Source organism: Pleurodeles waltl, chromosome 5 (genome assembly GCF_031143425.1).
Source record: "Pleurodeles waltl isolate 20211129_DDA chromosome 5, aPleWal1.hap1.20221129, whole genome shotgun sequence".
Taxonomy (NCBI): Eukaryota; Metazoa; Chordata; class Amphibia; order Caudata; family Salamandridae; genus Pleurodeles; species Pleurodeles waltl.
The window spans coordinates 1,369,145,283-1,369,170,003 of record NC_090444.1 but is presented as its reverse complement, the minus strand read 5'-3'; the positions used below and the strand labels follow the sequence as shown (position 1 = coordinate 1,369,170,003).

At 46.9% G+C, this 24,721-nt stretch overlaps 1 protein-coding gene across 1 annotated transcript in view; it reads left to right on the top strand.

Annotated features, from left to right (window-relative positions):
• The window catches only part of TTK (TTK protein kinase), a 338,680-nt gene that overhangs the window by 284,120 nt on the left and 29,839 nt on the right, over positions 1-24,721 (top strand). The window contains exon 21 of the mRNA XM_069235624.1: positions 19,293-19,390. Coding sequence (XP_069091725.1) covers positions 19,293-19,390 — 98 coding nt within the window. The remainder of the gene's footprint in view (positions 1-19,292; positions 19,391-24,721) is intronic.

The window sequence follows — 24,721 nt, the reverse complement described above, 5'->3', positions numbered from 1 at the left end:
GACATATGTATAGTGCACGCATGTAATGGTGTCCCCCCCACTCACTAAGTCCGGGGAATTCGCCCTGAACAATGTGGGAGTACCTTGGCTAGTGCCAGGGTGCCCACACACTAAGTAACTTAGCACCCAACCTTTACCAGGTAAAGGTTAGACATATAGGTGACTTATAAGTTACTTAAGTGCAGTGGTAAATGGCTGTGAAATAACGTGGACGTTATTTCACTCAGGCTGCACTGGCAGGCCTATGTAAGAATTGTCAGATCTCCCTATGGGTGGCACAAGAAATGCTGCAGCCCATAGGGATCTCCTGGAACCCCAATACCCTGGGTACCTCAGTACCATATACTAGGGAATTAGAAGGGTGTTCCAGTATGCCAATGTAAATTGTTGAAATTGGTCACTAGCCTGTTAGTGACAATTTGGAAAGAAATGAGAGAGCATAACCACTGAGGTTCTGGTTAGCAGAGCCTCAGTGAGACAGTTAGGCATCACACAGGAAACACATACATATAGGTCACAAACTTATGAGCACTGGGGTCCTGGCTAGCAGGGCCACAGTGACACATAACAAACATACTGAAAACATAGGGTTTTCACTATGAGCACTGGACCCTGGCTTGCAGGATTCCAGTGAGACAGTGAAAACACCCTGACATACACTCACAAACAGGCCAAAAGTGGGGGTAACAAGGCTAGAAAGAGGCTACTTTCTCACAGTCAGTCCTTCTTCTTTGTAGGTCGTCAGAAATCTGAAATCCTGGGTTCAGGGTCGCCCCTAAATACTGAATTTAGGGGTGTGTTATGGTAACAGGGTAGAGGCCAATGGCTACTGTCCTTGAGGGTGGCTACACTACCCTTGTGCTCCCTTCATTTGGGAAGAGGAGCACATCCCTATCCCTATTGGGCTAAATCCTCCAAAACAAGATGGATGATTTTCCAAGGAGGGGGTCACTTCAGCTCTGGTCACCTTAGGGGTCGACCTGGCTGAGGGGGTGGTGACTCCTTGTTTTTCTTATTACCTCCCCTGACTTACCGCCAAAAGTGGGGGCTGTCCGGGGTGCAGGCATCTCCACTAGCTGGAGTGCCCTGGGGCATTGTAATACCAGGCTTGAGCCTTTGAGGCTCACTGCTAGGTGTTACAGTTCCTGCAGGGGGGAGGTGTGAAGCACCTCCACCCAGTGCAGGCTTTGTTTCTGGCCCCAGAGAGCTCAAAGGCTCTCACCCCAAAGGGTCAGAAATTTGTCTCTCAGTGGCAGGCTGGCACAAACCAGGATTGGTTAAAATACAGAGGGCATCTCTAAGATACCCTATGTGTGTTTTTTTTTTGTTTTTAAATAAATCCAACACTGGCATCAATGTACTTACAATGTCTAAGAATGGACTTAAGACACTGTAGGGGCATATCACTCATGCAGCTATGCCCTTACCTGTGGTATAGTGAACCCCAGTATTTTGTGTGCATGGCATCCTGAGGGGATGCCATTTCGACTTTGCCTTTTTCTCCCCACCAACACACAATGTGCAGTGTGCATGTGTTAGGTGAGGATTCCCTTATGGTGGCACAACACATGCTGCAGCCCTTAGGGACCTTCCGTGGTCACAGGGCCCTTGGTACCACTGGTACCTTTTACAAGGGGCTTATTTGTGTGTCAGGGGTTTGCCAATTGCGTTAACAATGGCACATTTTTTGTGAAAAAACACTGGTGCTGGGGCCTGGCTAGCAGGGTCCCAGCACACTCTGTCAAGACCGCATCAATATCAGAGACGAAGTGGGGGAGGGGTGTAACTGCAACAAGGAGCCATTTTCCTACAGTCATTCTCTGCATTAAGATGATCTGCTATGCTCTGGCTAAGAAGCAGCCTCTTGAGGGCATAAGGGCCCATTCCACCAGGGGAAAAGCTGCAACCATGGAGCTAGCACATTGAGTCCCAGTCCTGAACATCTGCCAGGGAGCAAAGCGGACATCCCTGCACACATTTGCCAAACACTACTGCCTGGACAGTCGGGTCCACTGGGACGGGCATTTCACCCATTTGGTCCTGCAGAACATTTTAGTCTGAAACATTGTCCGCAGCCCACCGCCAGGAGGATATGGCGTGGGTATCTAATAAAAGGTAAGGAATCTGCAGCTAGACGTCTCTATCAGATGAACAAGTTACTTACCTTCGGTAATGCATAATCTAATAGAGACTCTAGCTAGCTGCAGATTCCTTACGCCCTTTCAGGCCTTCCAGCTCTGCAGACTTGTTACAAGGGTTAGGGTGATCCCTTTTTCAGGGTCTTGGTTTTCACACACACGTGCCAGTAATTGCTCTGCGTATCTGCAGTGGAAAGTTGTGATAAAAGTAACTTACGTCTGCGCACCTGGGTGGCGCCTATATAGGTGACCGCAACATCACTTCCTGCGCCAGCAGCACTACTTGGAGCCAAATGGAGCCACCCGACGGTGTGCACAAGCGGTATGGCTCAGTAAAAGTTTCCAGATCTAGCATGACGCCTGGGAATATCAACGGTAAGGAATCTGCAGCTAAATTATCTGGTAGAGGTAATGTGTTACCAAAGGTAAGTAACTTGTTCAATAATGCTGCAGTTCAAGCAGTAATAAAGTGAAACCCAACACAAGAAAAATCCCACACCACTTTAGAAAAATAGAGTACACTTTAATAAATAAAAAAGGACCAGAACAACAAAAATCCAACTAGTAGAACAGGTGATATGCAAGATTTAAGATTTCAATGACAATAGTGTCAAAGCACACAGCGGCAACTGTAGCTGTCTGGTTGCGTCAGACGTGGACAAGGTCACTAATTCAGGCTGACCGTGATGGAGCACGGACTGGCTACATGGACCCAGTCAAGCCCGCTGAACAAGAGTACCTTAAATCCTGGTTGGGGAGCATTGCACGGTACTGTGGCGAGAATGCGTCACAGTCGGGGCAGTGCGTGGTTGGGGGACAAAGAGATGTTATGCATCCTCAGTTCCAGGGAGCTGCGAGGTCCCACATTGTCGCAGAGGAGGCCATCGATGGGGACGGGCATGCAATGCAGAGTCCTGTGTCAGGTATGCCGTTGTCCGGAAGCGCCCCTCTCGATTAGTTAGTATCAGTGTTCCCAGTTGTGTATACCTTAACCATAAGAGGAATTCAAGGTTAGCAGTCTAGTTTTTTAGATGGCCTTCTTTGGAATCTTCTGGGAGCTCATTTAATAGAATCCGAAGAGCTCTTTGCATTCCAAAACGCGCACTTCACTGAGGCTTTTACCCTGAGTAGACCTATTCTCCGCTTACTGCGTTAATTAGTGTCCGTATCGGTTTTTGACAACGTCAGAGGTAGCAGGCAGCATCCAGAGTCGTCAGTTAGCATTTAGCTCTGATCAGACTCTGTTTTCCTGAATTGTGAGAGTAGTGTTCTTAGCTAGTATGTTGCGCTTGCTCATGCGTGTTAAGATACATGAATAAGTGGCTTTCCTGCGAGTAGTGTCAATTGTTAGTATACCATGCTCGATCATGTGGGTCGGGGTTCATTAAAAAGACTTCTGGGGAGTAACGTCTTCGTTTTTCCACTTTGCTCATGCCCGTGGGTTCGCAATATCTGTGCATCAACTGAGTAGTGTTCCAGTTAGAACTCAACGCTTTCCTCATTAATAGTTTGTGGTTATTTGCGAGTCATCTTTGATCTCACTTTGGTTAAGAATGCCTAGTAAGCTTGAGCTTTAGTTGTAGTGCAGTAGGGTGAACTTTTCTGTTCAAAATTAAAAGTAGAACATCAAGTCTAACTTTCATTCAGCAGTTGAAGACAGCTACTCCTGCAGCCAGTTGGTCACGCAAGTACCTGTTGAAAAGACAAGACTTGTTTGTTATATAGATAATAAGTTGATAAGAAAAATACAAGTTCAACATAATTAAGTTTGAAAACAGCAGCAGTTTTAATAAATTGAATATTTCAGAAGAAAAGTTAACACCAAGCCCTTTAAATAGATGTTGTATTTTCTCATTTTAAAAATAGTTGAAGATGGAGAAAATGAAGTGAATGAGTAAATGTATTTGAGAATTAAATGTATTGCAGTTTTTCAACAGACCAACACAACTTCCAGAGCAGACTGAAGGAAGAAGGCCTAGAAGATTGAGACGTGGCAGTCTCTTCTTTTTCCCAATCAGCCCCTCTGGGCTACCTAAAACCTCAGGTTAACCTCACTGTAGTTTGAGAGTCTGGGGTTGGGAATTGGGAATTTTCCACATTACGGTACTGAGATGCACTAGAAATCCTGACAACTGTTGATGAGGGTCACGCTTCAGCAGTTCACATGCGGCAGCAATGCAAAGTCCTCGTGATGGGAGAATCCACGCAGTAGAAGTGATGCATCTGTTCTTGTCATGGTTGTGCTGCGTAGCAGGAGAGATGCTTTGGTTTTGCTAGATACACAGATCGATTGGCGGAGGGCCTTCAGGCCCACTTCCAAGTGTCCATGACTTGGTGGCACCATTTGGCCAAGTAGGACTCACAGTTGCAGAGTCTAGGTGTTGGTTACAGGAGACTAGCCCTTGGAGTCACTCTGGTGGTCTTGGATTCAAGTAACTGGCGCAGTCCTTCTCACCCAGGCAAAAGGGTGCCAGGCAGCAGGTCATCATAGCAGGCAGCAGTCCTTTTGGGGCAGCAATCCAGCAGAGTGGCAGTCCTTTCAGAAGCACATCAGTCCTTCCTGGCAGTACCTTCCACAGGTCCAGAAGTGTACTGAAGAGTTTGGGTCTGAGGTCCAATGCTTATATCTGGTGCCCACTGAAGTAGGAGATGCTTCTAGAGGTTTCCATCCCCGGAGGTTCTTCGTTTCCTGCCTCCCTGTCCTGGACCTAGATTCTCTGGGGGTCACAGTAGACTAGTTTCAAACCCCTTTGTGAGAGAGCCCCCGGCAGAGCCCTTGTGATATACAAGTGTGGTAGGTGACAGGTCCTCCCCTTCGCTAACTCAGTGGCCCATCTGGCCAACTCCTAACTTCCTTTTGTCTCACTATCTGGGACCAACTGCCAGCTACACCCAGTCATGCGACCCAGGATCAGACTTCAGGCATCAAATGTTTAGGACAAGAAAATGTTGGCTTTGTAAAAGTGGCATTTTCGGAATTGTGACTAGAAGTCTGACTTTACCATTAAAGATGGCTTTTATTTACAAGTCTTCAGACACGAAACCCAGCCTGTCTACCTATACCCAATTGGAAGTTACAGCTTATTAAATTGAATAAGGTAACTCTAATGTTATCCTTTTGGGAGAGGTAAGCCTTTCAGTAGTGAAAACCCAATTTAGGAGTTTTTCACTACCAGGACATGTAATACTTAAACATACGTGCCCAGCGTTTTAAATACACAACACCTTGCCCTCTGGGCTATTGAGGGCCCACCCTAGGGGTGATTTACATGTATTAAAAAGTAAGATTTCCTGACAAAAGATTTATTATCAGCAAGGCAGTTTAAAACGACACACACAGGTTTCAATAGCTGGCCTGAGATATGATTGAGTGTTGCAGGCCCACCAGTAGTACTCAATTTACAGGCCCTGGGCTCTTGTAACACCACTTTACTAGGGACTTATGAGTTAAGTAAATAGGCCAATTGTGTGTAAGCCAATTCTTCAATGTTTAGAGGAGAGCGCACAAGCACTTTAGTACTGTTTAGCAGTGGTAAAGTGCCCTGAGTCCTAAAAGCCAACAGAATTTGTCACAAAACAGAAGGGTGAAGGCAAAATGTTTGGGGATGACCCTGCCAGGTCCAACACAAGAGAATCGACACAGGTTTAAACAAAGTAGAACTTAGCAAGAGGGTTGGCAAAGTCTTCTTCCAAAGAAAGATGATAACAAACAGGGTGTGGGATAGTTGTTCCTCACCTTTCATCTGAAGGAGGGGCCATGTAAGGAAAGGGCACTTTTTTGGATGCTTACACACCACTTTCAGGGCTGATGCTCCGGTTTCTTTTTTTTTTTTTTTTCTTCTTCTTTTTTTCTTCTTACTCTGAATGCATTAGGCTGTGCTGACCAAGCCCCAGTGCCTGTATTCTGGGCTCCTAAAAGAATATGTGCGGTTGGCTAATACCTGATTTGCATATTTAACTTACCTATAAGTCTTGAGTATGATACAAGGTGTACCCACGGCTAGTATGTTATGTTACCAATGACCTGCATCACTTACTGTGCCACCACTGCTGTGACAAAGTGAAAAATTGGCTCTAGGTCAGCCATTGCAGCCTATGTGGGCAGCTTCTAAGCTGCCAACTCGAGATGGCCTAATAACCCTTTTGGCATACCCAAACATTCTGTTTTAATATTTGTAAGTCACCCCTAAGGCAGGCCTTAGTAGCCCATAAGGCAGGGTCCCAGTTATTAAGAAGAGCAAGTTAAATTTAAACTTTATATGTCCTAACACACACTAAGTGCTAATTTCCATTTGGGGCCACAAAATTTAGTACTTCAAGTTAATTGTTAGCATAAACCTGACATTGCTGAAGTCAGTTTGAAAGTAACTTTCAATGCAAAGGTTACTTTAGAAAGTCACAACTTTATTGCCTCAAAATTCTAGTAGCTGTTCCTGATTAACTGCAGCAGCTTTCCCTGTATACAGCCTGCCCTCCTCCTGGCAAGAGGTGTGAAGCTCTCTGTGACAAGGAACAAAAGGACTATTGGTGGGGGGTATGTGACCTCCTCCAGTAGAATGGCTAGCGAACTGTGATTCTGGATATACCAGCTTCAAAGGGGCTACGGCCTCTGATAGACAAATCTGAATCACACTGCAGCCTGCCCTTCCCTTTTTGCAGGTAGACAGCTGGCATCTCTGCCAAGGGGGAAAACCCTGCTGCAGTCCAGGTTTCCCGGTAGGGGTGGCTAATTATACTGGACACACCTCAAGGGTGTGCCCATGGCTCTGTCCTTAGAAAGAAGGGTCCTGACATCTTTGGTTTAGGCAGAGATGCACTGTGGAAGTGTTTAGTGCCAACCCCACAGGAAATTATTTAAAAGTGGATAGAGTTGACCTGTGGGTATAGTAGCCCATTTGGCTAGTGTCCTCCCCAGCCACAAAGTTGAAATTGGCATAAAAGTGGCACCCCTTGCTTCCAGCCACGAAACACTGCTGAACTATGAAAGAACAGAAGGATTCTATCTGCTGAACCTGTGAACCTCAGAAGGAAGGCTGCATCAAGGAACACTACACCTGCTGCCTCTACTAAACTTAGACAGGTCGTAAGAAAGAGAAGAGCTGCTCCTGCTGCTGTACCTATAAAGAAAGATCATAAAGACTGGAATTATTCCACTCATGCCACACAATAGTGAGAGGACTCCAAGGGCTAGTTGCTTAGCCTCCTGGTAACCTTAAGGGACACAAAGGCTAAAGAAAACCTGAACCTGCATAGTGCCCAGCTGACAAGTTCACCCATGATTCTGCTGGTGCTGGCGAGAAATCGAGTTCTAGCCCCCAAGAGGTCCCACTAAGGTATTGGACCCCTGGCTAGTGCTGGTGTGGACTTTTCTTTTTTTGTCTTAGGACTGCAACTTGCTAACTTAAAGCCAAAGATAGTTGTTCCTGGCCCAGAGTCCGAGGCTCAGAGACTCTGCTACTTGCCGATTTATATGTAGCCTCGAGCGCCACTGAGAACCAGACTTTTTAACGTCCCCCCCCCCCCCCCCCCCAGACTTATTTCATCTGGTGGCATCAAACCCAAGGCTGGGCTCAAGCTGCAGAAGACCCTGCCGACCTCATTATCAATGAGAAAAAGAACCAGGAAAGTTTCTAAGTCAAAGGTTACGTCGAGATCTGGGCAAACCTGGTGTTTCCCATCCGACCTTCACTTAAATTGTGTTCAGCCTGAAACTTTGACTCCCAAGTTCGAAGCTCATAGACTACGGCTAAGAGTAAAAAACAGTGATTTACAAACACTTTAAAACTTTTTTGTAGTGATTTAATAAAACTTTCCAAAAATCATAACTCCAGTGTGCAGGAGAACAATGTCTCGTCCCCACAGCCTGGACCCTCTTCAGTGAGAATAATTTAGAAATCCTCTGGTAAGTCGAAGTCCAAGTGGAAACATAAGCAGATGAAGTGAGACTGGACTGCACCCTGCCATGCTCTATCAAAAGAGAAGTTGGAAGGGCCTAAAGGTGCCAATCAATATTGCTTCTGATCTCAGATTGAGCAACTCATTTGGCTGAGCTCCGAGTTCACTGGGCCATCAGTGACAGTGCAGCAGTCAAGATCTTTAAAGAGGCCATGCTCCACTTCTTTGGCACTCCTACTGCTCCTTCTGGCACACCTTCGTTCCCTTGCAGATATGCAGGGGACCTCAGTCAGATCACCTTTCACTAATCTAGCCTCAGTGCTGTCTGAATGTTTTGGCCTGTCTCAGGTTCAGCACTGGCTCCAGTGCTGACTTCCACATCAGCTTCTTCCTCACCGTAGATGCTGTAGGGCAATTAAATAAGATTTGATGGAGGTGGCTCTCTGAATATTCTACAGCGCATCCAATCCCCATAGTGCCCAAAGTCTCATCCTATGCTTCTTCTACCGCAGATGGGCAATGGCACCAGTGTGATGCTACATTGTCATGCATGTATGCAATCTACAGGCCTCACTTAGGGATATGCCCTTTGACAGCTGACACTTTTTCATTTAAATAGCAGATTCTCTAAAGAGAGTAGGGCCATTGTGCACTCTACTGGTCTTTTGACCCCTGCCAAACAGTTCCCTCACCAGTTCAGAAAATACTAAGGCTACTCCAGGGGGTTGGTGTACAGACAGTACCAGTCTCCCCAGCCTCCATTGCCGTCACCCCAGTCCTTCAATGGCCGGTGAAGTAGCCCACCACAGGCAGGTTACCATGGGCACCAGTCCTTCCAGTCCCCTTCACCTGCAAAAAACACCTCCACACTGTTCTATCTCGCCATCAGTGGTGCACAACCGCCTTGTGAGAAGTCAGATTGAGCACTTTCTTCCAGGGTAGTGATACATCACATTCGACAGATAGGTCCTCCAGATTGTGCAGCAAGGCTGTCTCTTTTCCTTTCTTTCTGCCCCACCACTAAAGTGATGGGTGGTGGTCGCTGCTCATCTTAAGCGAGAGGGATACCAGTGTTCTCCTAATTCGACAACTGGCTGTGGATGTCAGGTTCGCCACAATCAGTTGACAACCACTTCTGACGGTGAACCTCCTGATATTGTTGTGATTATTGATCAATGAGCCGAAGTCAAACCTGACTTCTTCGCAAAGGGCTTGTTTTGTAGGAGCTGTGTTGGACATGGTGCATTTCAGGAACTTCCCTCTGTCACAATTCAAGAACATTCAGGCTGAGATTCCCAGTGTTTCAACCTCCATCATGAATCTCGGCGAGAACAATTCTGAGGTTTCTGTGGCTAATTTCCTCCTCTATCCTGCTAAGTAATCTACACCAGGTGACATATGTGGGCTCGGCAGTGTAACATGAAGTCTCAGTGGGACAGCACCAGGAAAACCAGTTGAATATTATCCAGGTTTCAGAGGTGACTGCACAATATCTCCAGTGGTGGCTCTAGGAAGCTGGCTTTTTATGTATTGTGCCGGTGTAAGGGCACACTATGCAAAAAGTCCAGACGAACCCTTTATGGTTTTGCATGGCTTACTTTAATAATCCCAAGTGCTCCATTTGTTGTAGTTTGGTCAAGCATGTTTGGCTTATCAGAGGCGAGTGTTAAGCATTTGTTGCACTCAGTCAATAAGAGGTGCTGGTCGGGTTGGTAGCCTCGAATGCTACACCGAAGGAAGCAATGGCCACCTTTAAACATAAGCTGCAAGAGGGGACTTGAGCACACTCTGGCTGAACCCCAGGTGTGACTCAGCTCATAAAGGTCTTTAGAGCAAGTGGGCACAGTCGGTTGGCGTGAACCCGGGCTGTTGGGTTCAGGTGCAGAGGTGTTTGGCTGGCTGGTCATTTGTGTTGGAGCTCTTCCCCTTCTTGGGTTTGACCTGCAGAGGGGAAGAAAATCACAACAGCAGGGCCACTCTTAGTGTGGCCTCATCGGTCATGAAGTCCCACGTTGAGCAGCTCGGGTTTGGCAGCGGGCTGTCCGGACTGGACACTCAGCAAGCCTTGGTGTATGCTAGTGCTCCAGTACCCGGAGTATTGGTGCGGGTGACTCCTGGAGGGCCTTGCATCTCAAAACTCAGCAGAGACTGGGATGAACTCTTAGAGCCGCAAAAACCTCCTCCCAGTGTGATTCTTCTGTGGTAGGCCTGATTCCTTACCTTAGAATATTCCCCCAGGCTTCAGACTGGATCCAGGATTTTTTCATGAGAAGTACCCCCTGAACAGAATGGCTCGGATATGAGCATAGTGGACCTTACCTGTGCACACTAAACTGGTTTCAAATTTGGTGCATATGCAACATGAGGACCAAAGGTATAGGCAATTGAAAAAAATGCCTTTTTAATAAAATGTGCATTCTGCTGCACAATATATGAGGGATAAAGTACCTCCCACTGTACATTATGAATAGATTGGAAGTCACTGAGGCGATCATGACCATATCTTTTGTAAGGTCTTGGAACTTGTTGTTAACTTGTAATCTCCATTCAACATATGGCCGAGGGTATTTCATGCTTTATAATACATGATCACATATCATCCTTGTCACAAATGGCTTCAATCCCTGTTGTATTGCTCTTTCACATAAAAGTAATAGTACAGCTGAAGATGTGAATCAAAGAAAGATCTGCAGTGTAAAATTAATCACATCAAAAAGCATTTTGTAATTTGCTGCAAAAAAGAAATTAGTTTATTGTCATTCAAATTAAAGAAAGCTGTAGCTCAAAATGTGTAGAAACGTGCGTAAGAGGCTTGCTCAGTATAAGGTGTTTACCTATAGGTGAAGTACCCTGCACTAAGTCGAGGCAACCCTTAGTGATAGTGTAAGAGGTTCTAGATAACCAGAGCTCTCAAAAGGGTATTTGTGGAGAGCAGCAAAGGCTTATCCAGGAGGCTGTAAAGCAGTTGCAAATACCAAACAGGTTAGTCAGTGATGTGTACACAAGAAAGAACACCACCAGTATTAGAAATGTTATATTTATTGTAACAAACTCTAGAGCTAACTTTGGTATATCTCCAAACCATGTACTAAAAAAAAATGGGATGCGAAACTCACTCCCAATCCACACTACCACCCAAGGGCCCTTAGGACTGGGGAAGTACTAAAACCCCAAAGGTAAGTAGGTAGGGTTTCACAGTTGCCCGTGTGCAGAGGTATAATCCCGGGTCAGTGTCCATAGGATAGCATGGGGAGTTCATGTTTGGAGTTTTTGCGGTTTAGGACCCTTCCCAGAGAGAACCCCTTAGGACAAGGGAGGTCAGCTAGTGCCCCCACTCGTGGATACCCAGAACAGTGGAGTACCTATTCCATGGAGTCCAGGTGCATAAGTGTGAAGTTGTGTTGGGACCTCACAATGAAGTCAGTAGAGTTCTTCGCTGTCCAGCTGCTGTTGTGACCTGTGGACCAGGTCGGTGGAACCCAGGCGTGGATTCCTGAAGAAGAGGACCTAAGGTGAGGGTACAGAGTCCAGACCACCAGGAGGTGCCCAGGCAGTGCAGGAGGGCAATGGCCACCCTTCTTGGAGATGCTTTCCTGTTGGATAGTGGACGAAGAAGTGTAGCTGTGGAGTCCAGGCGATGCAGTAAGACCCCAGGAGTTGTCCACGAGCTGTCCCACGCCAGTCGATGAATTGCAGAGGGGTCAGTGGTCAGCAGGACCCACCAACAAGCCTTGGTAAATTCACAATAGCGTTGCACAGAGGTTTATGGGGACCGGCAAGGTCCAGGTGACCCAACCTTGGCAGGTACGTCAAGGCCATCCCTCAGGAGAGCCAGCAGGAATCTATGGAGCCACCAGCAGGACCCTCTGGCAGCAGGCATAGGGAGTCACAGGGAGGCTTTAGCAGCACAGCAAAGAGGGATGCCCACATCGTAGGAGTTGCAGAGAGGACGTTGTTCCTGGAGCTGAGAGTGTTGGAGGCCGGGGCTTCTTGGTGCTGGAAGGTCTTTGGATTAAAGAGCCAGCGAGCCTTGGCAATGACAGCATCTGCACAGGGTTTCCAGCAAAGCAGCTCCAGCGAGGGACCACAGACTTTCAGGTTACAAAAAAGCTAGGCCGGACCTCTGGAAAGCCACAGAACCACCACCTGTGTTGCAGAGCCTCAGAGAGACCATAGGACAGCAGGATCCACAAACCGGTCGATGTGGTTGAGGTGCCAGTGGATGCAGAGGAGTGACTCCTTCACTCCAAGGGAGATTCTTTCTTGCTTTCCTAAGTGTAGGCAGAATCCCTGTGACTCTGGAGGAGGCACGGCCAAGGGGTTGCAGAAGTCTCTACAGAACTTGAAAACAAAGTTGCAGTAGGAGCCCTCTTAATGCTTACAGTCTAGCTCTTGGTTGTAGCGAAGACTTGCAGCGGTTCTGGTGTCTAGGTTGCAGAAGTATCTTACAGAAGAGACTTTTAGATGGTTCCTGAAGTCTTGCAGACAAATCTGGGGTCCCACCCCCAGGGGAGCCCTTAAGTATCCCATGAAAGGGGTTGGACACTGGACTAACCAGTCGGATGCTCCGAGAGGCCTCTTCTCATGTTATTTCCAAGATGGCAGAATCAAGTGGCCACCTGACAGAGCTCTGTGCACCTCCTTAGGGGAGGAGCTGGGGGTGGGGGAGTCACTCCCCTGTCCTTTGAGTGGTTCACGCCAGAGCTGGAACTGGGGGTTTCTGCTCTGGTGCAAACTGGTTTATACAAGTAGGGAACCAAATTAACATTTAAAAGCAGCTGTTGATGCTTAGTCACCCCCACCCCAGCCTATAGACACCTATTTCTAAAGAAGCAGTGGTCACACCTGTCTTACTGGAAATCCTTTGTCCTGCTTTCCCCTGCCAGAGTTCTTGTTGCGTAAGCCAGAAAACTTTGGATTCTGTCAGGACCAGAGCTTCTGATTATGCTTGTTTAAAACTGATCTACGATTACAGAAGCCACATCTACAATAGGTTTATGATTAAAAAAAAAAGTTTAAGTGTGGAATCTGAAGACCAATCTGCAGCTTTCATAATATCCTCCAATCTGGAACCCACATTAAATGCTTTGGAACCCATAGCCCCTCTAACAGAATGGGCTCCAAAGGTTGAAGTGTCAATGCTTGCTTCTTGAAGCAACCATCTAATCCATCTGGCCAACGTTGCAGCAGAAACAGGCCCAAAGGTTTCTGAAGAGAAAAATCAATAACTGTCTACTTGAATCCCTTCGAAATTCACAAGTGACATCTTCGTATACTTTTAAACATTTAACTACACACAGCTTAGCATTATCTCTAAAACTAGGATAAAAAAGGCATGTAGAATGGGATTTGGTACGTTTAGTTATCCTAAAAGCGACCCCCGAAGGAGTAAATAAATACTCTACCTGCAATGTCCAGGGCTTTAACATCTGATACCCTCCTGCAGGTAATAAGACAAAGCAACATAGCTAGTTTCCCTGACCATTGTTTTCTGGTTAAACCCTCATTGGCTGGCCAAGCCACTAGAAATTGCAAGATAACATTAACATCCCATAAAACTGAATATTTAGGTTGAGGGAGACGTACCAATCTGCTGTGACGCAAATGTTTACAACTCAGTGGGTGTTCCCCGATCGTTTTACCATCTATTTTGGGATGCTTAGCCGAAATGGCTGATCCGAAATTGTTAATCGTTCTATAAGCTAGGCCTTGCGTAGTTAAATGTGCTAAAAAAATCTGCGATCATATGCACAGCGGCCCCCATCGCTTCCATGTTCCTTTGACCGCACCAATCCAACCATCGCTTCCAGGCAGAAGCGTATCTTTTATGTGTGCTAGGTGCCAAGGATTGGGAGAGAAAGAATTTAGTGTTCTCCGAAATTTGAGAGACTTGTTCCGATCCCCCAAAATCTTCCAAGCCATGAGGGATAATTGCCCCTCCAGAGTGAGAGGCTTTGGAAGGCCCATCGTACCGATGATATCTTCTGATCTTTGGATCCGCACAGGAGATGCGCAACAAAGGTCTAGAACCACTGGGAACCAAGATTGAGCCTTCCAATAAGGTGTCACCAGTACCATTGCCACCTTCTGACAAAGGGCCTGGGAAAGCACTTGATGGATCATGGAGAATGGAGGGAAAGCGTAAGTCAGTTCCTCCGACCATATCTGAAGAAAAGCGTCTGAGCTGAGAGCCTGTGGATCTAGTCTACAGCTGTAAAACCGCAGAATATGTGCGTTCAGGTGTGACGCAAACAGATCAATTGAAAAGGGACCCCACAGATGATTGAGGAAGCGAAATACCCTGGGGTGCAACATCCAGGCACTGACATCCTTAAGATAGCAGGAGCTCCAATCTGCCACTACATTCACCATGCCCGGAATATATCCCACTGAGACAGATATCTGATGGGCTAACATTTTGGATTGTGTTCCCCCCCAGTTACTTGACAGCCAAGATGTTGTCCATTTTCAGAAGGATACAACACTGATTCTTGACAGGGGACAACGTCTTCACTGCAAGAGAGCCAGCCAGAAGCTCTAGTCAATTGATGTGCATTTGGAGTTCTTCTGGGGATTAGCGTCCCCCGTCTCTGCTTGCCCCCATCTGGATCCCCAGCCCCATCTGCTGGCATCTGACTCTGACTATCTCCGGAATCAATGCAAATAATGCTCTGCCATTTCAGGCATCCATATCAGTCAACCACCATTGAATTTCCACTCGGGCTTCCTGAGACAGCATCACCTGTTCCGAATATGAAAGATCCTTTCGGAGATGTAAGATCTTCATTCTCTGCAAGGCTCGATAATGTAGAGGACCCGGAAAAATGGCTTGAATAGAAGATGCTAGGAGGCCCACCAATCAGGCAAGAACCCTCAAGGAAATCGAAGGAGTAGACCATGTTCTCCTCAATTCCTTCTTGATGGCCAGACTCTGTCAATGGGAGTTTCAATTGGGCTGAAATCGAATCTATCTGTTGGGTCGGAACCAACTGGGATTTCTCTGCGTTTATGATAAACCCCATGTCCTGGAGCAATTGAATTGTCCAGGAGACATGAAGTACTAGGCTTTCTTCATGTGCCATGATTAGAATGTCGCCCAGATAAATGATAAGACGAACACCTTTTTCTCGAAGCCATTGAACAACTGGATGCATTATTTTGGTGAAACACCAGGGGGCTGAAGACAGCCCGTAGGTAAGAGTGGAAAACTTGTAACAACTTGTTCGCCAAAAGAACAGAAGGAAGCGTTGATGAGAGACAAAAATGGGAATGGAAGCGTCTTTGAGGTCCAAACGGACCATCCAATACCCTTCCAACAAGAGGACCGAAGGAGATGAATGCCCTCCATCTTGAAATGTCGATAGACAATCCAAGAATTGAAATGTCAAAGATTGAGAACTAATCCAGAACCCCCCTTTCTTTTGAACCAAAAAGATTGTTCTGATGAAACCTCTGGGGAGGGGAAGAGAATGAACAATCACCCTTTTCTGAAGTAAGGTTTCGACCTCCAGATCTATGAAAGAACTCTCTTGTTGGGGAGAAAAGGAGAGGTGGGGAATGGAAATTTGTTCTGGATTAGAGTAGAACTCTAGATGCTAACCCTGAATGGTTTCCAGTACCCACGCATCTTCAGTGATGCAAGACCAATTGTGTACATTAGCCCACTCTGCCCCCCCAGAACCACTTCCTGTGAAGGAAGAAGAATTTCCTGGTTGAGAGGAGGTCTGACCATATTGTCCTCCCCTATGTGATCTTCTGGGATTACGTCCTCTGTATCCACGACCTCTCGCCGGGTAGAAGTTGGTGTTGCTTTGATAATTTGAGGTGCCTCTTTAATATGGTCTGGAAGTCTGCGGACTGAACCGGCCTGACGTTCGACCTCCAAAACGCCCGGTCATGCGATAAAGGCCACTATTGAAGACCTTCTTGATGGATGTCTGAGCTTTATCCAGGACTGAGAAGGTAGCCACATATTTGGCCAAATCTTTGACAAACCTGTCTGCAAACAGGAGTCCATTAGCAGAAGGTCCTGAATCAGCCGGAGCCAATTCGATCAGTTTCAGGTCTATGCGCAATAGGAGGGATTTTCTATGTTCCATAGAAATGGCGCAGTTGGCATTCCCTAATAGGCACATGGCTCGTTGGGCCCATTCCAGTCAAATTTCAGGGTCAATAGCTTCTGTGACTCTTTATTGTGAACTGCTAAATCTAAGATTTTGGTAAGAGGGCCAGAAATATCTAACAGTTTGTCTTGACAACCTCGCCAGGCCCAGTCAATACCCTTATTCGGGTCTTTTGCATACTTTTTAAAGACAGTCACCATGTGTGGGTCAAGTTCTGGAGTCTCCACGACTTTGCTTGATAGTGCTGTACGGGGGCATTCAGAGCGGAGGGTATTCCTGACATCCTTCTAAAAAATCTTCCGCGGTCTAGACTGCACATACTCCGCCACCTCTTGACATGGGACCCATTCAGTGGAACGAGGGTGTATGATGGAATCAGGGTCAAATTGTAAGTTTTTTCCCCAGAGAAGGCGTTTCAGGATCATCGGCATGATGTGCCATGTGTTTGCGGTAACCCTGTAGTTTGGCCTGAACAGGGGACTTATCCGAAGTGGAAGAATCCGAGTCCGAATGTTGGCTAGTTTGGCCACAGGGTGTTGAGAGAGTATGAAACGCCCCATATTCATGATAATTTAAGACAGTTAACAGTCTGGTCTAGGAGGTCATCAGATGACCGGCCAGGCTCAGTAATATTGACCTCTACAGGGGTGGGGTTCCCCGAGCCTGCACCAAAGCACCTAAATCTATAGTTAAAAATAGGTTGTGCAAAAGGATGTAAGGCTTTGACTAAAGCTTTAACTGAGTCCTGCACATAGAATTCAGGGGCTTCAACAAGGCGCTCCTCCATGTGCTGATCATAATGACCAGCATCATATTCCCCATATTGGTCATCACTGAATTGGGCCATATTTCTGTGCTTTTATAATATATATGAGGTCCCAATGCACAGAGGTAGAAGGTGGGGGGGGGGACCCCAAGTGCCTTACAGTGCACTATCAGTATTTTTGCAGCCCCTCCGGGTGTAAATTGAAGCAAAGCAGGCACAATTCTCCGGCATTCTAACATCCGGCTGGGAAATACGTGTCTCCTCGCCGGGAAAAATGCACTCACACAGAAGGGCTTGTGCACATGCGCGTGTTCCAGCGAGTGAGGTGAATTAAAGGAAAGGCCTTCAATCGCTTCAGGCCTCCTCGACGGCGGGGCTTTTTTTTTTTGAGACGCGCACACGCAAGGCAAATAAACAACAGTGACCTCGGAAACGGAGTAAAAAACTGCTGCTAGGCTTCTTAAAAGACTTGTGTGCGCTCAAGTACAGATGTAATCGGAGTACAAAATAAAGCGCTTGTAGGCACTAGGCCGTGCTACATTCAATCGCATAGATAACAAAGAAGAAAACGTTATAATGACTTAACTCTGTGCTGCAGCAGCAAAGAAAGAGGATGGACTTTGGTGGACTATGTTTGTTTATTTAGAACGGTAGACCCGGATTGGGGGTGATATCGAGGCTGTCGCCTCATGGGTCTTAATTTTCATTGGCTGCTGTGTTTTTGACAGTAAAGAAAGAGATAGCATAATCAGAAGCCTTCGGTCCTGACATAGAATTATTGTATGTTCTTAAAGCGTGCGTTCCTAGAAACTAATTGGGGGCATTCTAAGGCCCACTCCCATTCCACGTCATGTAGCTCCCTCCCAATGTCTTCCTCCCATTTGCCTCGCAAAGCAGATAGGCTACCACTGGTGAGCTCTAGAATCGCTTTATATATTCATCTGAGGGCCCTCCCCCATTGTCACTATAGCTTGGATAATGGAGTGAGTGTTGGGGTCTGCATTGCATGTGTCCCAAAGAGCCTGACAGTGTTCAGTTGTCCATAGATGAGGAATTGGCCTGTTGGGATGCCATAGTCTTTGATAAGTTGATCAAAATTAAGGAGTTATCCATCAGAGAAGAGATCTCCCATTGTGGTTAGCAACCGTTCACACAGCTCCCTACAAAAGGAGTGTTGGATCATACGCCGGGGTTTGACGCGTGACGCCGTGGACTTGGGTCCAGCATCTGCAAGCCACGGACACCTGGAGAGATCAGGACGCAACCTTAGGGAGCAAAAATCGTCAGATCGGTGCTGGGACAGAGGCCTGGCCTTTAGCATGTTTCTCTCAAGTTGTGCCCAGCTGTCCAGCGAGCCAGCTACTCTAACTGCACCTCTAGGAAGTAAACTTCGAAGGAGGAGGCACTCAAGCTGCCCCGACCAACCGGCAGCCTCAGTTTTTTTCATGGCGATTCGACAACGTCTGTTTCCACAGATGAGGTCGCATTGCAACATATCTAGTTTTCCGAAAAAAGTTTGAGGCAGGACTATGGGAAGGTTAGCAAAATAGTGTAGAAGTCGGGGAAGGATTACTGTTTTAGCTAGTGCTATCTTTGCGACAGGGGCTGGAGATAAAGTCTACCAGAATGGCATCTGTGATTTTATAGCTGTTGGAGCAGTGTGGAGGTTGCCCTCATGCAGATAAATAGGTTTTGATAGAGCCAAACTCGAAGATAGCAGATCAAAGCCTCACACCATCTATGTTAGATATCGCCGAGATGCATTACCTTTTAATGACCTATAGAATGCGAAATATGAACAGATTGCCACAAATTACATCTCTGCACTGTTCCTTTAAACAAAAAAAAACAAAAATCAGGAGAATAAAGTCTGTTCTCGTTATTGATGTTTAAACTGCTGCTGTAATTATGCTTTTGAAATGTCATTCATCTTAGCTGTTGGCAGCAAGCATTATCCACAGCACGATTGTAGTGACTTATTACCTTCAAGCACTCACTTCATTTTATTATTGATACAGGAATTGCAGTTTGCTATGTTCATTTGAGAACCACTGTCATATATTAAAAACATGGAAATAACTATACTCAGCAAAACCTTTTGTGGCATAATGTTTACTCAACTGTTGGCACAGGGCCAATCAAGAACACAGTCAGTCATATGGCAGACAATATTTGGTTACATCCTTTCCTCTATTTTTTGTTCAGTGAAAAAGATTGTCTTCTTACTCAGTATTTTAGGCTACCACCAGCTAATTAAGGAATGTGACTTAGTTTTCCTTTGGAACTTTTGTTGCTGCAAATGAGAATGCATTTTGGTGATAATTGTTTAATTCATTCAGATTCTAATTCATTCATTTGTTTATTTTACAGACCAGCAGATGAATAGAGAAACATCTGAGGAAGTTAAACGGATCCTTGGCCAGCTGATTGGCTTGAATTCTCCTAATTCTATTTCTAGAGCTGCTAGAGTATGTAAACATATGTAAACATTCTACCTTGATTTACAATGGAATGCTTTAAAGTTCCCTTTGATGAAATGTGTTTATTAATTTGAGAGAAAAAACGTTCCGAAGGCTACTTCTAACAACAGGTTTCTCACATTGTGAATATCTCCAGGCACCAGACTGGATCTGGATCCTTCAAAGCTGTGTCCTTGCATGCTAGCAGCTGGCACCATGTGACCCTGTGTGAGCAAAATTCCTTTCCGTAAGTGAAATGGAGCTGCATATAAGCCCCACCATGCTCCCTGACGTCAGTTCCATTCTTTATTCCTAGTAGGGACTGTTGCAAGCAGATGTCTGTAACAGGTCCCCTCGAAGCATGTCTTTGGTGCTTTGATTTGTCTCAACTCCAAAGCCTGCAGCAAATGGGCCTGGATAAACACAAAAGCCATCCCAGATTGTGAGGTGAAGCGGTTTGTGGCAGTGCACCGGAAGGTTCAGTACAGGTCATGCTCAACTTCAAAGTTGAGAGTATGGATCCGCTCTGCTTCTAAAGCTGTTCTCTTGGCTCATCTTCCTACTTGTCGAAGTCTTCGGCTAAGTTAAAGAGGCACAAGAAGATTAGGCGGAACTCTGCACACTCCTGCCACTCTTCAGAAAGGCGGAAGGGTGTCACTGTGTTTATGGGCACATTGTTGACCTTGCAGCAATTTGAATCCTTTTGTGAGGTTGTGCTGTTCATCTTTGGCACGCTTCTGGTTCCCTCCTCTGATGCTCCTGCAGAACCCTAGGACAGGCCACAAGGATTGACTAGGCCCTCCCATTGAATTACAGCTGGCAGATTCTCAATGTCAAGCTTGGTGCCAAAACTAACCCCAGCCCAGTCATCAATGCTGACACCAAAGCCACTAGCACCGAAGGAGGACCTATAACCCATCATTTGGTCTGGCCCAGTGGAGACTTTTTCCACATCTTGATGTACTGCAGCTTTTACTGACAGGTGAGACTGGTACAATCCCACTTTTTTGCAGCCATACACATGCACTGCACCAGCTTTTTTACTCTGACTCTGACTCTGATCAGAGCCAGTCACGTGGAGAGGACAGTGGAGGGGACATGGTGGAATTTGCCCCTCCTTAGTTATGATGTAGACGACTTACACTTGGAATTGCAGTAGGTCAGTGGAACTGGACTCCTCACCCAACAATGGGTTGGTTTCTCTCCTGATCCTGCAACAGAGGATAGTACTACCTTTGCCACAGTAATTACAAGGGATGCTGAGGTGCTTGACTCTCACGTCACAACTATGGAAATAAAAAAAAATGTTCTCAGAGATCACACAGCCTGGCCAGGCACCAACCACAACTCTTTTACCCCTTAATGCAGCCCTCACTGACACAATGTTGGCCAATAAGGCTAAGCAGTGCTCGGGACATCCAGTCAACTGACAAGTCAGTCATTGCCATGGACTCCAGATGACTGGTACCAATCTCTGTAGTGGGAAATAGCTGCTATTCTGGCTACTTCCTTGTGTTGAATAAGGATTGAGGCCTCTGCCCACTTGGCTCTTGGCCGTCTCAACACGTTCCTGTGCAAAAAAAGATCCAAGATGCTCACCCTGTCCGAGAATCTATCTGCCCTAGATCCCAGAGACTGGAAGGTGGCCCATGTAGGAAAGTCACTCTATTTCGGCATGGTAACCCCCACTTTTTGCCTATTTATCAGTGTTTAGACTGTCTTCACTGGGATCCTGCTAACCAGGGCCCTAGTGATCCTGCTCTCTCCTCCACATTTAGTTGCTTTGGTACCCTTTCCAGTCCACAATTGGCATACTGGTATACCCCTCTAAGTCCCTAGTATATGGTACTTGGGTACCCAGGGCATTGGTATACCAGGGGGTCCCCCAAGGGTAATGGGTACTATGCCATCCGTGGGAGCCAATGCAAACTATGTCGGCAGGCCTGCCATTGCAGCCTGAATGAAAAGGTACCTGCACTCTTTCACTGCTGATCACTGCACCAAGTCACTGTAAGTCACCCCATTGGTAGGCCCTCCTAGCCCAGAGGGTAGGATGCAGGTGCCTGTGTGAGGGCACCCCTACATGAGCAGAGATGCCCTTACGAACTCCAGTTCCGACACACTGGACTTCGTAAGTGCGGAGAAGCCATTTTACCCTTGTATTGGCCACAAGTCACTACTTGTGTCCAGCTGCATAATGCTAACTCAGAACCTAGGCATGTTTGGTATCAAGCATGTCGGAATTGTACCCCAATACTAATGACAGTAATGGTGGCATGATTCCATGTACTCTGGGTGCTCCTTAGAAGCCACCCCTCCCCCCCACTATTGCTTTTCCATTCTTTCAGGGTTTGCATCCAGGTGTTGGAGGAGACTGTAAAAGATCTGCATTGATGGGTCCATGACCTCAATTAGAGTAGAGGCAGACCCTGCTCCCTGTCTCACCCCTAGCTGATGGTAGTGAAGGACGTGTCACTACTGGGTTGTGGAGGTCATCTGGCAGAGGTGGCGATCAGAGAACTCTGGTCTGTGGCAGAGACCTTCCTCCACATCAGTTTGCTGGAGTTGCAGGTGATTTACTTATAGTAATGCCTGCTAACTGCCAGAGGGAGGTTGGTGCAAGTTCACAGACCACACCACCGCAATGTGGTACTACAACAAGCAGGACGGAATGGTGGTTCTGAGTCCTGTGCCACTAAGCTATATGCCTCAGGAACTGGTTAGAATGTCGGGGATTTCCCTGTTGATGTTCCATGCCGTGATGGTCAAACTCATTTGGCTACACCTAGCAGATAATGAATGTCAATTGGATCTTGAGATGAAACAGGGTATTGTCCAACAGTAGGTAGATTCTTGGCTTGATCTGTTTGCCACTGCAGAGAACATGCACTGTCGGCACTTTTGTGCCTGGAGTTTCATTTCGCACAGAGTAGGGCATGGGACTCCTGTATGCCTTTCTGATGCTTCCACTGCTGCCCTAAACTCTGAAGATCTGAAAGACCAGTCTCAAGTCATCCAAGTGACACTGGATTAGGCCAGGAAAGTGTGGTACCCTTCTGAACCTGAGCATCTGCCTTTGATAAGGCTTCCACTGTGGAATAGTCCCCTTTTACAGCTGCAGGACTTGATCTTTAACCTATGCCTGCACACTGCACCTCCATGTGTGAAGACTGATCTCCCTCCTGAGGTCATTGATGTTATCACACCAGCAAGACCCCACTCCATGACATCTGTACATGTGGGGGCTGGGACATATTTTGGATGTGGTGGTGTTTGCTTAGTTTTTGGCCCAGCAAAGCCTTGCCTTTCTACATTTTCTAGAGAAATCGTTCTTAATCAAATCACCAGTTATTTTCTAAAAGGTTTGCAACATATATTTCTGCCAAGACCATTTGTAATGACGCATTAGGACTTGAACTTAGTCTTCAGCTTACTGATGTGTACCCCTTTCAAACAAGTGCAATTGTTCATTGTGCCTACTCAACTTAAAAAACGCCTTTTTGGTGGCAATAACATCATCTCTACCAGTCCAGCCTGCTTATAATACCCTTTTCCTCAGACAGGCTGGTATCTTATAGAGGCCTCTCGCTGCAGATTCTTTACCTTTGAAATCTCCCCAGGTGTCAGTCTGGATCCAGAAGATTTTCATGAAGAGTACCCCTGCGCCCCAGTAGGTGGTATCAATCGGCTCAACATTCAGCGGTGGCTGTGCTGGGTATGACGTCATGGGTCCTATATAGTTGCCACCCAGGCGCCCTGACATTAGTTCTCTTCTCTCCACGCCAGCTAAGCGCTGATCAGAAGAGAGGTACCTCTGTCAATTTGTGGGTGGACTTTGACTTTTTGTAGAGTATTTTTCAAGTTTTACTCCTGGTGCGTTGAGGGATGTCCCTAGAAAGACAGAAATTTGATAGAGACTTCTAGTTGCAGATTCCTTACCTTAGAATATCCCCCTGGTGACAGACTGGATCCGGAGATTTTTCTTCGAGCAGTACCCTTGCGTGCCATCAGGTGGCGTTGGTCAACTCAGTCTCCTTCGTTGGCATTGTGTTCGCCATAATGACGTTGCGGTCATACATAGGTGCTACCCCGGCATGCTGACGTCAGTTCTTTTCTCTGTGCCAGAAACAGATCTGGAGAGAGCTACCTTAGTAATTTTTTGACATATTTCAACTTTTTATTATTATTATTTTTTACCACTTTGGTGCGTCGACGGAGGTCTCAAAACACTGGCTTCAAACCTTGCAATGCCTGTCACCACATGATGTTGGAGACAGACCCGCACCTGGTGTGTTTGTGGTGCCCGGAGTGCGACCACGACCCAAAGTCGTGCTTTGAGTGCTGGGCCATGAACCCGAAGGCTTTGAGGGAGTGTTCCCTAAAGCTCATGGCAGCCCGGTGCTCGACTCTCCTCTTGAGTGAGGTGGGGATCGACGCCGTGTCTCAAGACCACTTGCGGAGTCATCACCACTCCTCCTTGCCCCATTCCAAATCTTTGGGACATTCATGTCGCAAGAAGTCGTCGTCAAATAAAGCTAGACGTTCTACGACTTCACTTCGTCGCTTGGCTGATGCGACGCAGGAAGAGCGTCGATACTCGAGGCCTCTGTCCGCAGAGCCTACTTCTGGGTCCACTCCGCTCCTCCCCAAGTTTCCGGGAGCTGGAGTCACCCTTGCCCAGCTAAAAGACTTTTATGAGGCCATAAGCCTTATCTTTCGGCAGACCGACACCCCTGCAGTGCCTTTGGGGGCTGGGGGCTCGGATGGGAGTCCTTTTGGGTTTTGCTCTAGCCCCGGCCTCCGAGGACCTCTCTGGATACATTCTCGGATCAGTGCTGACGCCGGTCATGCCAATGCGACCTTTCCGGATTCTGGCTAAGACATTGGCGCTTCTGACATCGGTTGGGCCCACAGTCGGCATCTACCCAATCCTCATCCTTGACGACCCAGAGCCAGAACGGTGTTGATCAACGCAGCTTCTGACTTCGATGAGCCCACTCACTCCAGGTTGGATTCAGACCCTTTTTATTATGGGTAGGAATATGGGGAATGGTTGGAGGGGACACTGGACCCTTTAGAAAACCAGCCAGACAACCCTGACTTGGACAGGGCATAAGAATTGGGTGAGGCAAGTGGTCTGGATACTTCTCCAAGCACTGGCATGCTTCCTTCTCCTACTGTGGCTACGGCGAAGGGAGCGTCTTACTCTATGGTGGTCAGTAGAGCAGCTGAGGTCCTCGGACTTCAGCTTCCCTCTGTAGTAGTCAGGACTAACCTCCTCACATGTGCTTCAAACTGGGGCTTCCACTTCGGAACCTTTCCTTCCGTTTAAGGAAGCCC